The sequence below is a fragment of the Monopterus albus genome, unplaced genomic scaffold, assembly GCF_001952655.1.
Source record: "Monopterus albus unplaced genomic scaffold, M_albus_1.0 scaffold85.1, whole genome shotgun sequence".
Lineage (NCBI taxonomy): Eukaryota > Metazoa > Chordata > Actinopteri > Synbranchiformes > Synbranchidae > Monopterus > Monopterus albus.
In genome coordinates, this window is record NW_018127965.1 from 28738 (window position 1) to 44850 (window position 16113).

At 41.5% G+C, this 16113-nt stretch overlaps 2 protein-coding genes across 6 annotated transcripts in view; one reads left to right on the forward strand and one right to left on the reverse strand.

Moving 5' to 3' along the window:
- Window positions 1-5330, reverse strand: part of snx8a (sorting nexin 8a) — a 12681-nt gene extending 7351 nt beyond the window's left edge. For both annotated transcript variants that reach the window (XR_002275484.1, XM_020607401.1), the window contains exons 1-4: window positions 5091-5330; window positions 3053-3182; window positions 2022-2212; window positions 1582-1702 (exon numbers count right to left, since the gene is read on the reverse strand). Coding sequence is in view for 1 of the 2 variants with exons in the window: in XM_020607401.1 (XP_020463057.1) it covers window positions 1582-1702; window positions 2022-2162 (262 nt within the window). In the remaining variant the exon portion in view is untranslated. The remainder of the gene's footprint in view (window positions 1-1581; window positions 1703-2021; window positions 2213-3052; window positions 3183-5090) is intronic.
- A 1701-nt stretch (window positions 5331-7031) lies between these two features.
- The window catches only part of ttyh3a (tweety family member 3a), a 24321-nt gene continuing 15239 nt past the window's right edge, over window positions 7032-16113 (forward strand). The window contains exons 1-6 of one of the 4 annotated variants that reach the window (XM_020607353.1): window positions 7032-7392; window positions 7830-8047; window positions 11831-12000; window positions 14042-14153; window positions 14289-14509; window positions 15237-15332. In XM_020607353.1, coding sequence (XP_020463009.1) covers window positions 7922-8047; window positions 11831-12000; window positions 14042-14153; window positions 14289-14509; window positions 15237-15332 — 725 coding nt within the window. In that variant the 5' untranslated portion in view covers window positions 7032-7392; window positions 7830-7921. The other 3 variants (XM_020607352.1, XM_020607355.1, XM_020607354.1) reach the window with 3 other exon arrangements.

A 16113-nucleotide genomic window follows, 5' to 3' on the forward strand; every position in this document is an offset into this window, starting at 1 on the left:
ATGTGCATGTGTCTGCTCAAACGGTCAGAAACAGACTCCATGAGGGTGGTATGAGGGCCCGACGTCCACAGGTGGGGGGTGTGCTTACAGCCCAACACCGTGCAGCACGTTTGGCATTTGCCAGAGAACACCAAGATTGGCAAATCCGCCACTGGCACCCTGTGCTCTTCACAGATGAAAGCAGGTTCACACTGAGCACATGTGACAGACGTGACAGGGTCTGGAGACGCCGTGGAGAACGTTCCGCTGCCTGCAACATCCTCCAGCATGACCGGTTTGGCAGTGGGTCAGTAATGGTGTGGGGAGGCATTTCTTTAGGGGGCCGCACAGCCCTCCATGTGCTCGCCAGAGGTAGCCTGACTGCCATTAGGTACAGAGATGAGATCATCAGACCCCTTGTGAGACCATATGCTGTTGCGGTTGGCCCTGGGTTCCTCCTAATGCAAGACAATGCTAGACCTCATGTGGCTGGAGTGTGTCAGCAGTTCCTGCAAGATGAAGGCATTGATGCTATGGACTGGCCCGCCTGTTCCCCAGACCTGAATCCAATTGAGCACATCTGGGACACCATGTCTCACTCCATTCACCAACACCACGTTGCACCACAGACTGTCCAGGAGTTGGGGGATGCTTTAGTCCAGGTGTGGGAGGAGATCCTTCAGGAGATCATCCGCCACCTCATCAGGAGCATGCCCAGGCGTTGTAGGGAGGTCATACGGGCACGTGGAGGCCACACACACTACTGAACCTCATTTTGACTTGTTTTGAGGACATTACATCAAAGTTGGATCAGCCTGTAGTGTTGTTTTCCACTTTAATTTTGGGTGTCACTTTTTCATCTCTGTCTGGTCAAATTGCATTGTGGATAATTTAGGCACCTGGTTTTGACAAGCAATAAGAATGCATGGAATTTTATAAAATGATCTCTCTTGTTCTTTCTGCTGCATATATTTTAATATGTTTTTTAACTGTCCATTGTGATTCTGACAGTTATGGGAGTGGATTGCTAAATCAGTGGAGCGCTCTCAGTTTACTGCACATAAATTTAGAGCTTTCAGAGTCTTAATGACATCACGAGACCCTCAAAATTCCTCTGTCTGCAAATGGTTACTGAAAAAAATGGATATATACTTGCTGAAGATCTCAGACTGAGATATTGTCTGATTTAGTGTTTTACAGGGAGTCATGTGCACTGACATAATTATCATTCCTAAGCTACAATAAGTCATTGTAAATTGAAATAGGCTCATTTTACGCATCGCTGGTTTCCTTATTTCTTTCAGGCAATAACTTTGATGAATGGTAATGACTGAATGTGAAACAACAGCAGCTGCAGGGATGGCAATGTGTACTGATAGTGACAAAATGAACATTTATTCCTTATCAACTGAAACAATGTTCAGCTACCAGACCCCACTGGATATTTATATTTTACCAACTCACATTTCAGTTCAGAATAGAAACCCAAAAAACCCCAACAATAATCAGAGGAACAAAAAAGTGCCATAAAATCTAAAATGGAGGCACTGCAGAATAAAGGAAATAAATTATTAACTATATAGATCTAGTAGAGAAACATACCTCCCTTTAACATCCTCTTAGGTGGCAGTGCTGGCACCACTCTGTAGGAAAACCTCTGAACCAAAACCTCGTGGAAGACGTCAAAATCACTATAACGTCGGTAAACTGATATTTTATAATGCTAAAAAGCAAAGAAAAGAGATAATCATAAAATTAACAAGTGCATGCATCATTACTGTAGGTTTTCTATTGTCAATATAGTGTACAAGCATTATTGTAACTGTAGCCCCAGAGTACATAATGTCATGATGAGTATGTTTCTCTCTACATATTGTACACATATAATTACAAATGAGAAGTGAGAACAATGAATAAAAATATCATTTAAGTAAGTGTAAGAACAGTTTGAAGTGTCATGTACCACATTTTGAATTTTTCTTGCAATTGAGGTTATTCTACTATGATCACTGATGGGTAGTTGAATTTATGGGATGCCTTGCCTCACTGGTGACTTGATACTCCACATGCTTGAGGAACAGGCCCTTCTTCTCAGGTATGAGCTCCACCTGGACTGTATCTCTGGCCAGCAGTTCATCCATCGTCTGGGACATCATCAGTACATCCTCCCGAGCTGCCTGCATCTTCAGTACACTTGGGTCCCTCGCCTTGCCCAACTGAGGTTTTGGTAACTCTGTTGAGCACACAGTAGGCACCAACTTCTAATAGTTGTTTTTATGATTAAATCAATACAACTAGAAAGAAATTAATTCCCTATCTGTGAGGAATACTGGTGTTAAAACCACTTATGTCTAGAGAACATATTATTATGTGTCTGATTCTATTTGCCTCAAGCTACCACAGCATTGTGTTCTGCATGTGTTATTTTTCACTTCCTGTACAATTACAAGAAGGTCATGACCTGAATGTAATGTACTACAACAAATGCAGAAAACTTATTTTTATGCAGATGACAAAGTGGCGTATGGCTAGCTGCCATGCCGGCCACATCTGAAATAACAGAAACCCTTAAATAATCACTGAAGGTTAGTCTAGCCAGCAGAATAGCTGCCTGTATGAAAACTATAAAATTCCCTCCTATCATCTTCCCACTCTGGGACTAGAGAAGGAATGTAAAGGCTTATCTACAAACATAAAACAAAATAAAGTTAAATAATATGACGCTGAATTAAACCCAAATGCTAGATTTTAAACTATGAAATAATGTAAATGTTCATCTAATTTTTTAAATCTTAAACCTGTCAAAACTGTCTGTTGCTTTATAAATATTGTACAGTACATAAATTTTAACCCAATATGCCTCAGTAGCACAGTCAATTTTCACAATAAACTTTTAACAGTAGTTAGACCTTGAGCCCACATGAACCAATAATAAACTAACATTTTGCCCTGTACAGATGAAACAACTTGACAGTAGGGGGATAAAATAGCACACTGAAGAATAACTAAGCTACTCATTAGCTCAAAGTAAAACCCTCCCTGCACAGCCATCACTGTATATGCTGTCACCTACCTTGTACGTGGTTCTCCAAGAGTTTTCGGCTGGGTTGCTTGCCGTGCTGAGCAAGAGCAATCAAAGCAAGCACTTTGTAGAGGGACAACTTGCTCAGGAATCCATCCGTGCAGTCAACATGCTCAGCAATCTGAGAAGGACAAAGACGATATGACCTGAAGGTCAGCTTTTTTTTCTCAGCCTGAGATCTAAATTCAACTGTGGTTTGCATTCCTTTGTGCAAAAAGTGCACACTAGACAAAGATATGCTCAAAGGTCAGAAAAAGGAAATTCTGTTAAGCCATGAACTGACTCTGAAATATGCCACCATATTACCACTATATTAAGAGCAATTGTGTGGAGATATTACTGTATATCTCAGTATTAAAAGAAAAAAATGACAGATTGCCAGTTAATTAAAGCAGCCTGCTAGTCTAATCAAAGCTTCTAACAACTTCCTGTGGACACTACAGCTTTATCTTACCCCCTTTTAGCGGGTAGGACTGGATAAGTCTGACTTCTTCCTACTCCGTTCAAGCATGTACTATGTATAAGCAATTTGATTTTTTGTGGACATATCTGGAATTATGTGTGATTACATACTGACTGTTGTTACATGTTTGAAAGAATCAATAAATCAAATCAAATCAAATCAAATCAATCAAATCTTTATCTGTATTGTCTAATATTTCGCACAAAACATAACATCAGAATCAAACAAATATCTAAGCTATGATGTCATATGCTCAAGTATTTAACGTATTAATTTAATCCATTAATTAGAACAACACAGCTTTAGCCTGTTTAATCCACCGGTGAATAATTTCTGCGTTACATTCATTTGTGTAATTTTTGCACTGGAAACCTTATGCTCAGTGCATACCACAATAAGCACAGCCCCCTCTGTTTCTAAACAGAAATGAACAGATTTAGATGAAAAATTTGTGTTTAGGATGCACATTGATTATGTCAAATCAATTTATGTACATTACAAGAGCAAAGATGTTTATGATGGATACTGCCTCTGTATCATTAAACAACTCAGTACTGCTATAGTATTATAGATCTTTATAAACTGTTGCATTCTGCAGCATCATGATAAAAGTGCTGAGCCCTCTCCTGGCCTAAAACAGTCTTGGAAAGATTGGTCCTTTGGAGAAACCGCTAAAAAACTTCAACCTGCTTTCTTTCATCTGTCCTACAGTGGATAGCCTCATACACTTCCCTGTAATAGGCAGGAACGGAGCCTAAAAGAGGAACAACGCCTACATAGCATCGCCAACACCACAGCATATGAAATATTTTATCATCCTATATTAAAATGATCAAAACTCATTTTAATATAGGATCCTAATTTACATCTGTGGTGATCTTAGCTCCTTTTATAGACCTACTCACTTTATATTATCCCAACACAAATTGTGGTTTTTGCTGTGATACTTTAAAAATACATTTTGAATATGTTCAGAGACAATGTAAACAAGATTCAGTATATTAGCAACCTTCTCAGAGCTTTGTAGTGGTGTGTGTGCTACGTGTTCTGCCTAGTAACATACTGCAACTAACATCTGACAGTTTGCACGTGGCAGGAAAAAAAAACTTTCTTAAAGCTTTTGTTTTTAATACTTTGTTGCCTTCATGTAACTTTTTATTTTAAGACTAAGTGTTTTTTTTCCTGGAGAGCTGCACAAGAATTCCTATATGCGTAGACTGTTTATGCATACATGGCAAATAAAAATTTTGACGTTTGACGATATCATTACTCAACAGTAGTCTAATATTCATCGTTACTGTTGCTCAGGAAAACATTAGCAGGTGAATCAAATATTAATCACTGATCGATGCTTTTGATTGTTCATTCAGATCATAGTGTACCCAAAAGTTCAGTGATAGGTCAACACCACGACTTCACCAAACCGCTGACGTCAACACTTTAACACATTTAACGAAGCAGTGTTTGATTATCCTGACACTGTAACGCCAAACAAAACACTCAGTAACGAGGAAATTATATGGCAATACGGCGTTAAGGAGACTAAAAGAGGTATTCGCACTGTACCTTCACTGATCTCTCCTGCCATGGCTCAGGCTGTCATGTGAGCAGAAAAGCGCCTCCATGTGATTTCCTCCATAAAAGAAAAACAAGTAATTTATTTCTTAAAGTTGTAGTCACCGTTGGTTAAAATCCAAACCTTGACATTAACTGTAACATACGCGCACTCGTGGCTAAATCTGAACTTAAAGGTTTGTAAATGAGGAGGAGGAGCTTGTGTTTTTGTGTCAGCAGCGCAGAAAACGCAGTTCTCTTTCCACACATGACCTGGGGAATAATGTATTGTTGATATCTGTCTGTTTCCTGGTTTAGCTTATGAAAGTTCATTTGGGGATTTACTGTTCCTCATTTTACAAATAACGCTGCCTTCAAGTACTCTTAGTTTAGCTTCTTTAATTTATATTGAGCTAAGTTGCTTTAACATTATGTATTATGAAATTGCTTATATTTTTTCTGTGTTGACTTTAATCATCCATACCTCTGGCAACTATTTTAACTGATAACTGATTGACTGGTTAGTGTATAAAATGTTGATATAAAATAATGAAAAATGCCCATTACTTTCTGAGTCAAGTTAATATATTCTAGGGTAAGTGATTTAATTTGACCAACAGTCCACCAAAAAATGTCGATTTTCATTCGTAGTAGCATTGGGGGTGGAGAGACAATTGGCGGGGTCCCCAAGAATGCCTTCTGGGGAAGCACCTGGTGGGATCCCCCATAATGTCCCTATAGTTCGGGGTTGGCGGGATTGTTGTGGCAGTCGTGTGCAGTGTTCAGTGTGCATGTGTGGTTCTGGTCTCCTGACCCTTCTTCCCAGTGATGTTACATTGGTGTTGCCCAGCTGGAAGAAGAGGTAACACTACAAACCACAGTGGATGTCTTGGTGGTCACACTGAGATTTCCTGCCAGCTCATGCGCAGTGAGAGCCCACCAAAACAAGACCACTGATGGAGCCAGTGAGGCCCGCCAGGGAGGACAGAGGAGCCGCACTTGAGTGCCAGCACCTCAGCTTTGACCAGAGCCAGGGGCCGACCAGCGAGGGGTGCTGAAAATGCCATGCTGCAATGAGAAAGAGCTACTAGAAATGTATCTCATTCAAGTGCAGGTAGCAGCCCACTGCAACACCTGGTTGACAGAAGAGATAGCCACTCTGGTTGTCTATCTATGTGCAACCTGTCACAGCTGAGGGTCAGACACACAGCTTGTACCTGGACTGTGAACTGAATGGCACCACATGTCACACCTTAGTGGACATGGGGTCCACCATGTCCCTGGTGTGCTTCTGGGGATGGAAGTACCAAAACCCCAGAAGTGGAGGGCCACCAAGCACCGCATCACCAGTCACTAAAAGTGTGAAGATTTGGGGAGAGAGGACACTCAAAGTGACTGCTGCTGGCCGCACCATTGAACATCGGTCCCCCCAGAATGCCTTAGGGAGGAAGCACCTGGTGGGATCCCCCATAATGCCCCTCTGAGTGGGATGTATATAGTTTGGGGTTGGCGGGGTTGTTGTGGCTTTGTTCAATGTGTGCTGTATGGTTGCTGTGTGTTTCCCAGCTGTCAATAAAAGGAAAAGACAGGCTCTGATCTCCCAACCCTTCTTCGCAGTAGTTATGAATTGTTGTGTGTAGGCTATGTTTTGCACACTTGTTTGCCTCAGTGCCTCTAAGGGAAAGATTTTGAATTAAATTGAACTTATTTAATTTTCTGTTAATCAGTTATTTGACTAGTCATTTCAGTGGTAGAGCTTTAGAACTGGGTGGTTTCTGGGTACCTGGAGAAGTAATGAAGAAGGCATGCACAGTGGGGGGGTCAACAGAGACCCTTGTTTGCCCGCGGCCCCTTAGGAGGTCGACAAGTACTATACTTGGGTATACGTATTTCCGACACTAAATGAACGTCTCATTAGCTCGACACCACGGCTCCTCTGGGTGGCGCTACAGGGTCGGTTTTTTTTTGGCCGCCGAGGTGTACGGTACGAGTTGGGGTGGGGGAGGTTGCTAGTTGGGAGAATGTCGTGAACAGTCGCCTTGTTGGCTCCCATCTCCTTGCACTCTGATAATAACTGGATGGGGGTTTACTCGGAAGGTGTTTGGGTTGTTGCGGTGGGATGAGAGTGCAAGAGCTAAACTGAGGAATTACTAAATTAACGAAAAACCAGGATGCGAGGTTAACAAACCGCAGACCAGAATGCCTAGAGGAACAAAAGAGTTCTTCATGTTATTCGCTTTCGAGACTCTGCGGACGGAACTAACAAGCTTCTAAACCGCTAACGTTAGCTGAGTTGACACTAGCTACACTGCAGGTATAACTAGCTTGAAGGAACGGGATATTTTAAGTTAAATTTGGATGGACCACGGTACTCGGGGTTTCGCCGCTAACATTCCATCTGAATCCTCGTTAGCGACGCAACACTGGATTAAGTTGACTGGTTAAGGTTAAAGCTAACTAGCTCGGCTAAACTCCAGGTCACTGGGCTAACTAATAGCTACTGGTTATTGTTTGTAAGATACTAGCGTTAATGTTGCTTCTGGTGAGGTCATTGGGCTTTTGTTTTAGTAACTGCCGCTATTAGGCAGGTTAATAGGTACAGTTTGCCATTTAGGTGCATAATGACTGATTGGCACGGTCTAAATCACTAAGGTTGCTCAGTTTTACTGGGTAAGTTAGTACTTTAACTCAAGATAGCTTCACGTGCTAGATAAATATTGCTTTTGTTTTTGTCTTTTATCCCGAATGCAGACAAAGTTTATGAAGTTTGTTCCCCTGCGTGTTCACAGTTGCAAGCATCCTTGCTGCTTGTTTGTCTGTGGAGCGGACATCACTGACTCGTCATGGTAGTAGTGGCTAGCTACTCTCCACCATGGTGGGTGAACCTACTACACAGATTCCCCCATTTCAACTTCAAGTTCGAGCAAACTAGCAGCGATTTCCGACCGGAGGACTGGACATATCAACAGGTAAAACCACCTCACTGACGCCTTTGCCTCGTTTCAAGTGACTCTAGATTGTGGGACGTTTGCTTACGGAAATGTTTGACTTTAGGTGTAATTTCCTCCAAGTGTGTAGACTTGCACTTAAGAAAAGAACGCAGTATTTCTCAGTGACAGGTGGCCTGTTTCCACCTGTTCTTTATTTTCACCTTCTGATGCACGTCACCATCTGTGTGTAGCTGGTACATGTCCTGACCTTTTTCAGACACCAGCCAGTTGTGTACAGTGTGATCCTAAGTTGACCTAAATGACTATATTTCTCAAATAGTTTCCTTAAGATCACATCATAACCAGGTGTTTTTTCTTCAAAGTGTTATTGCAAAAGCAAAAAAGTGCTCAGATTAAAGAGGTTAAATTGGTTCAAGTGAACAGAAGGACACTGCACAGCCTGCCAAACAGCTACAACGGGGAGGGGAGACAGAATCACTAAATTTAGGTCAAGTGATGCTTCAGTTTCTTATTTCAGTGGTCATTTGGTGTATTTATAGCACTTATTAATGTGGATGCAATTTGTTTCTGTTAACCCTTCACCTGGTCAGAGGGATATACCTCCCAGTACAGGGCTCTGCATGCATTCTGTTTAAAGAATTGGGAAACTGGGTAACTTTAGATGTAGATTACTGTGCCTTCTTTTTGGTTTGATGGTCAACAAAGATATCTTTTAACATCTGTGACAGCCATTTTGTTAAATGATGGGTAAATTCTGAAACAGCTGTTTTAGTTTACTTAGGCTAATCAGCTGTCTGGTAAGATAGGAAGTTTTTTGTTCGTTTGTTTACTCTGACATAGGCATAATAAAGAGCTAAATATACCAGCATAATTTGTCCAGAAGATAGTAGCAGTTGTTTTAATACATTTATTAATAAGTTGTGTTTATGCTGTTCATTTTTTAAATGCATTATTACCAAATCTCCTGTGGTACCATAGTTTTTAAAAGGTTGTGTGTGTTTAGCGTGCCAGCTGAGTGCAGAGAGAATCACAATAGATATGGGGTTGGCAGCCCTGGGTGGCGATAACTGTGCTTCCCTTTTATTGTGAAGTGTGATTCATAAAACCCAGGAGTGAGTCAAGGTTCCTGAGAAATGAAGACTGACATTGTCCTCATTGGCCTTGATGTATGTCAATGTGCTAAATCTTGTGCAGACATTCATTTAAAATGAAATCAATCCAAGTGAGACATACACACACTTTCTTTTCTTTTGACTAATTTGTGTTGGTGTTACAGTATTTTGCTGTCAGGTTCCTTTAGCTCATCCATGATTTAGTGGGAAGGCTGGGCTCTATAGTTCTGCCAAAATTAACATACTGTATCTGAGGTGTCAGTGGAGTCCATTTTCTGAAAATTATCATTGTGCCACCTCACAGGTGCTATTTTATATCTCTGTGAGGGATAGCTGGCAGCCTTTTCCTGGTACAGGAAGGCTTCAGTACCTAGATAGGTGTGTGTGTGTGTGTGTGTGTGTAGGTGTGTGTGTGTGCGTGCGTGCGTGCGCGCGCGAGAGAGACGCCCAGCACCACCAGTGAGGAGTCGAAATTAACATGACTGTTAAAATGAGGGTGTTTAGAGGGACCTAAATGGGTTGGATTAATTTATAATGCACATTTAATTGAAATGCACAGCTGTTAAAGCACACAGTCTCACTGCTTTCACATATTTATAACAAGAGCAAAACTTTTAAAAAGTTATTGTTAGGTTAATTTACTCAACAATAGTTATTAACCTACTGTGATAGCAGGCTATTAATTGTTGTCGGTACTGTGCTCTTGCTCAGGCATCAGAGCAAGTCTTGACTTGTCCCGATGGCTGAGCTGTCAGTGGTACTCACTGTAGGACTATGCCACCATGATGCATAGATGATATGGAAGCAATGCACCAAAAGTAACATGCAGTAAGATTATAGTGAGTCCCATTTGGCTGAACCGTGCAGAGCGACAGGCCAGAATAAAGTCATTCAGTGGCATTTGCGTCTGAGTCAGTCTGCCTTGTTTCTATCACAGTAAACAGGATGGGGACACAGGAATAGTCTCACCAAATGTTGTGTTGTTCAGATGTTATGCTTAGTTCGCTCCCATGATTCAGTTCACACACTCCCATGGTCAGGTCGACAACCACTGCAACAGGGTGTGTCAGAAACTATGATGCAGTGTAGAGAAAACTGAACAAATTGAACAAAACTGGAGTTTTACTAAACAATAGTGACAGGGGGAAGATCTGCCCCATGAATCCTCAAGAGTATGTAGACACAAAAGCCTCCTGCCTGCCCTACATAAAGGTTGCTGCTGTTGACTGACAGGTTTAACTGTCATTGTGTATCATTTCACTGCTAGCTTTGAAATTCTGCCAGAGCAGAATGGTGATGACACTGGTGATATGTAGTAGATTTTACCAGTCTTTTATACAGAGATTTGCAGGGAGTATGTTCCATTCAGCATTTTGTAATTCTAGTCTCCACAATTAGTTCTGTATTTATTGTGGTTAAATGAACAGGATGTTCTGTACTTCAGAAAATTGAAAACACTTTTTCTTTTCTTTAAAAATCACATGGAAAGATGAAACACAATATGACAGATGTGTTGTCTTCTGATATTGCATGCTGCAGGGTAATGTGTGCACAAAACCTGTGGTACCTGTACAGCAGTGCATTGCTGCCACAGTGAGAAAAATGCTTGCTCACTCTCAGTTTAGACAGTATCTCATTATTTTGTTACTTTACTTGTTATTAAGAAATGCTTTTCTCATTTTTATGAGGTACTTTCACTTGTGCCCCTAAAAGAAAATGTTTGGGGCGCAGTTATTTTAAATGAAAAAACAATGCATCGCATTCATTGTCCTTTAACGTTAAAATAGAATTTGTATAAGGGGCACAGGGGCAGATTAACTTAAAAAAAGAGATGACTAGGAATTTGGGTGGGAGTCTGCAGGCAAGGCTGAAATGATTGCTGCTCTGCAAGTTTATGCTCATTTAGCAGCTGTTTTGATAAATTACTCTGCCTAGATTTTTAATCGCAGAGGTTTTGTTGCACGTACAGTAGAGCAGAGTTGTTGTCACTTCAAGTAATAGTTCATCTGTTCCCCTCTCTCCCCATGCTGCATCTCAACTACTTTCTGCTCCGTGTGTCCGGGAGCTCAGTACCACTCTTGGTCCAACACAGACAGAGAGGAGCAGCTGCTCCATAAAGACCAAAACCATATTTTCCGATCCACTAATCTCACTCACTGGTCTCTTCGTGGAACTAATAATAACTTCCGGTTCTTACAAACTGAGAACCAGAGAATCAGTCCAAGTCTGTTGCAACTGTGTGCCCAAATAATTTTTCACGTTCACGCACACTAAATTTTTTTTATACTTGCATATGTGAGTGAAATGTTTGCACCATAGAGCCCTGTCATTTTGTTGTGTAGAGTCTTTAGCTGAGCTAAAGATGCTACAGCCTGGCTGTGAGCCAGCTGCTGTAAAGAGGGTTGCGCTGGATTTATAACACAAGACAAAACAAGCATAATTGCAAAACAGAACATGGCACAATAATCGTTTTATCTCAGTTATCTTGTTTTCATAATTGTTGAGATTAAAAATCAGTTGAAAAGAAAATTGGATTAATCACCCACCCCTATATCTTAGGAGGCTGGTGCTCTTCTTCAAGCAAACTTTGTGGTAATTCCTCTGTGGGACACCATTTATTCCCACAGTAATGAATGCAGAAGTGTCCTCAACAATGTCATTTCCATTACTCCCTTCTTCTATCCACCAGTCCATTCTGTTACTGGGAGGTGTGGCGCTTGCTTGCCTGGCCCTGGACCTCTTGTTCCTGCTCTTCTATTCTATTTGGCTGTGCTGCCGGCAGAGCAAAAATGAGGAGCAGCCCAACGCTGACTGCTGCTGCACAGCCTGGTGTGTCATCATCGCAACACTTGTCTGCAGGTGAGTATAAATGTGTTTTTGGATCCCCAAGCACAAGTAGATGTCCTTCTCATTTAACACAAGGCTGTGATTCCTTTTATCTTGAAAAATGATTTCAGAATATTGTCAGGCATTTTGGCACAGCCTGTAGAGAGTACCAGTGTTCATATATTTGGCTTTGGCCACCTGCATGCATCTACAGTAGGAGCAACAATCTTCCTTTAAGTTGTCTGCCATGTTTTGGACATCAATTATGGGGTCAGCACTAAATACTAAAAGCTACATAGAACGGTAAGAACCAGACTGAAACAGCCAGTGTGTCTGTTTGCTTGACAAACCTTACCAACCAACAACAGGTTGGAAATTTTGTTCAGTCTGCTCAGTATTTTCGCATGAAAATATGCTTGCAGTGCTGCTGCAAGTTGGCACACCTCACCTTTCAAAATGATTCCATTTAATGATCCAGTTAAATCACATTTCAATAAAACATCACCTAGGCAGAAACCTAGATGACTTAATTATTACCATAAACTGAGCAGAACTTACATCCTGACATCTAAGGCATCCTGACTTGTTGAAGATGAACAAGTTTGTTCCCAACCGGAAGGTTGAAGGTTCAAATCTCGGTGCCTGCACTCCACATGTCGAAGTGTCCTTGGGCAAGACACTCCCCCAAGTTGCCCGTGATGGCGGCGCGTATGCACGCAGCGATCCGTGGCCCTTGGCTCCAAACAAAATTTCGTTGTACATGTTACAATGACGATAAAATACAGCTTCTTCTTCTTCTTCTTCTAATGAAAGCTGTTGTGTACTCATGTATTTGGGTTGTAGCAGTCACAAAAAAACACTCCTGCTGGGGCTGTACAGAGGTGGTGGGGGAATTTATATTTGCATGTCTACATACCTAAAGCACTTGTTTTGCTGTTTTTATTTTTGAAATTGATGATGTAAGACCTGGATGTGCATCTTTGTGTACTTGAATGCTCCATTTGTCTCCTGTTGTCCTCTTCCTTTTGATGGGCCACTGGAGAGTAGGGGTGGGGTTCAGTAGCCTTTTATCAAATCAGAATCCTTTTGAAACCTTCACTGAACCTTTTTAAGTAGTTTGTTAGGGTATGATGACCATATACACTGTATATTATACTGGGTGTAGGGCTTTCACTATGTATTTAGTCACTGCTCTGGGACATTCATTAACCCTACCTGACTTTTTTTTAGCTGTTTTTAAAATGTTGTTTTCCCGGATATTGAAAGAACGTTGCAGAGTTTCCACAGGTTCACAACACAGCTGGACATTTGGTTGTGTTTTTGCTGTGACACTGCTTCCGTTCACCTTTTTCACACAGCAGAGTGTGAGAGGAAGAGATTAGTGGCAGGAAGAGGTAAAGCCCAGTGATTCACTGAGTGCTGGGTCTGAGACTTGGACAGACTTAGCTTGGACTGATTCACTTCTCATCATTCCACTTGATAAAAGCCACTCATATGATGGGCTTAGCAAAAAGACCAACAGCTGCAACACAGTAAGAGACGTCAGCTCTCAGCCTTTTCACTTCAAATTGCTTCTCAGAGTACAGAAATGCTCTATTCACAAAGCAATATTACTGCAAAGAGCTTCTGCTTTAATTTTTATCAAGATAGAAGACTTCCAGTTTCACACAAATAACTTGTCAGAATATGTTACAATACCATGAAAATATTTTTCTCTTGGTGTACCTCACAGTTTCCAGAACAATTTTTCTGCAACCTGAGGCCTGTCTGTGTGCATGAGACCTGACCTCCTGCCTCAGTACAGCCTTTGTCAAGCATAGTGTGGGGTTTGGGACATAGCTGGTCCATTCCTCTGTGTTTCCATGGTTCTGTATGGAGGCTTTTTGTGAAAGCTGAAAGGAGCCCGTTGACTGGGGTCTGAGCCGACAGGGTTAATGTAGAGTTCACACGACTCTCTCACTGCCTCGCTATCCCCCTCGCTTGCTCTCTTCTCTGTCTCCCGTCTGTGTCTTTTTTAGCTAATCCCTCCTCCTCACCACCCTGTCTCCCCTCCCTTCCTTTTGTCTCCCTACAGCGCTGGCATTGCTGTCGGTTTCTATGGGAACGGTGAGACTTGCGATGGAGTGAATCGGCTGACGTATTCCCTGCGCCATGCTAACCGTACAGTCACTGGGGTACAGAAACTGGTAAGACTGAGTGTGTAGATTATACCAGCGTGTTTAATAATTCAGCACTTTTCTGGCTTCTCCTAGCACCAGAACAGTCTAGTGAGTCCTCTCTTTCTTCTCTGAGCCCCTTCACTTGTCCCTTGTTGACTCTAGGTATATAACAGTACATCCTCCTTGAACCAGACTGTAGACGAGAATCTGCAACAGCTTGAGGGTCAGTATGCACAGCATGCAGACTACCAGTCCATCATCCATAAGCTGCAGGGCCAGCTGGATGAGCTGGTTAGACAGATGAAGGAGATTCCCTTCTGGGGCAACTCCAACATCTCCCTGGAGGAGCTGTCCATCAAGATTGAGCTGTATGACTGGTACAGGTGAGACTGTAATAATGAATCAAAGCATCAGTCAAACAAAAATAAAGCTCCTGTGTGTTGCAGCAGAGGTAAGAGTGTCAGCTCTCAGCCTTTTACCACAGCAACAGCAGTGTTGATAAGCATTTGAGCATCGCAGACAACAGGCCATGATTTATGTGCTGCTCTTAACAGAAGTTAAGGTTGATCTGTTGGATAGTCTTCTAAATTTAAATCTGCCATCTTTCTAATTTAGCATTTCATTAGGCAGCTGACCTGCCAAGAATCTCTTGTGTTTGCAGTGGTGTGGCAGTCCCTCTGGGCGTTGCTTACATGTATGCCTAAAATGATAAATATGAAAGTGGTTTATCAAATGGCTCACTGCTTTTTGTGGAGTGTCACAGACTGATAATAATTCAAAGCAGATTTAAAACAGAAATGATAGGATACATTCAGAATGCAAGTTGAGGGGTTGCAGGGTCATTTATGTCATCCAACTTAATCGTAATGTATTGTCTCAACATATCAAACTATTCTTGGCTTTAATGTCTTTTGTTTGTACTGAATAATTTCTTTGGGTATTTATGTATCTGTCTAGTTAAAGGTTTATATGATCAGGGTCTTGCTTTTATGAGCAAAGAGTTCAGTTCATTGTGATTGCTTATAAGATGCAAGCTGTGTTTTTTCCACTGAGAGATGGTTTGCTCTGCTGCTCTTGGCCATTTGTTGTTAATGACATTTGTCTGCACAGGTGGCTGGGCTACATAGGCCTGCTACTGTTTGACGTCCTCATCTGCCTTCTGGTACTGTTTGGCCTCATTCGCAACTCAAAGGGAACACTAATAGGGTGAGTCTCATCACAAGATCATGGCCACAAGAGCACTTAAGGGAAAATGATTCTGCCCTGGGAAATCATTTCAGCTATTGTCGCACAATGAATGGCAGTTACTGTCCATGAAGCCCCCAGCCCATCAGGGCCACCTTGTCAGTACAGTTTAGTCTGAATGAATTCATGCTCTATAAAATATCAGCCCAATTCATTTAGAATTAGCATCACAGCATGCCAGCTTCAGTACTTCATGGTTACTAAACTCTGTGTGGCATGCTTACTGTAAGCCCACAAGTACATGCTTAAGTCCATTAATCTGGAGATTGCTTTTTCAGTTGATGGATTAGTCTTTCTAGTGCATAAAATATCAGAAGCTAGTTACATCTGCATCACAGTTTTGCAAAACCCAAGGTGAATTCTTAAGATGTTTAGTTTCAAACAATCAGTTTCCAGTTGCAGAAGACGAAGGACACCAGAAAATGTTCACATTCAAGTCAAAGTGTTTATTTGCCATATGCACAGTTAGAAAACGTGTTTCTCTGTACAATGAAATTCTTACTTTGCTGTCCACATGAATGCCACAAAATGCAAATGAAATATAAAGTAAATAAATAATACAAAATCTAAGGCACTTTAAGCAGCAGTGCAGCAATATAATAAAATATATAAGAATATAATAACAGAATGTATGCTGCATGGGAGCAGCATGTGCAGCAGTCAACAGTCAATGTGCAATTATGCATGTGCAAACTGAGAATGTAACAGTACAGGTCGTCAGTATATGACGTATTTCCTGGTA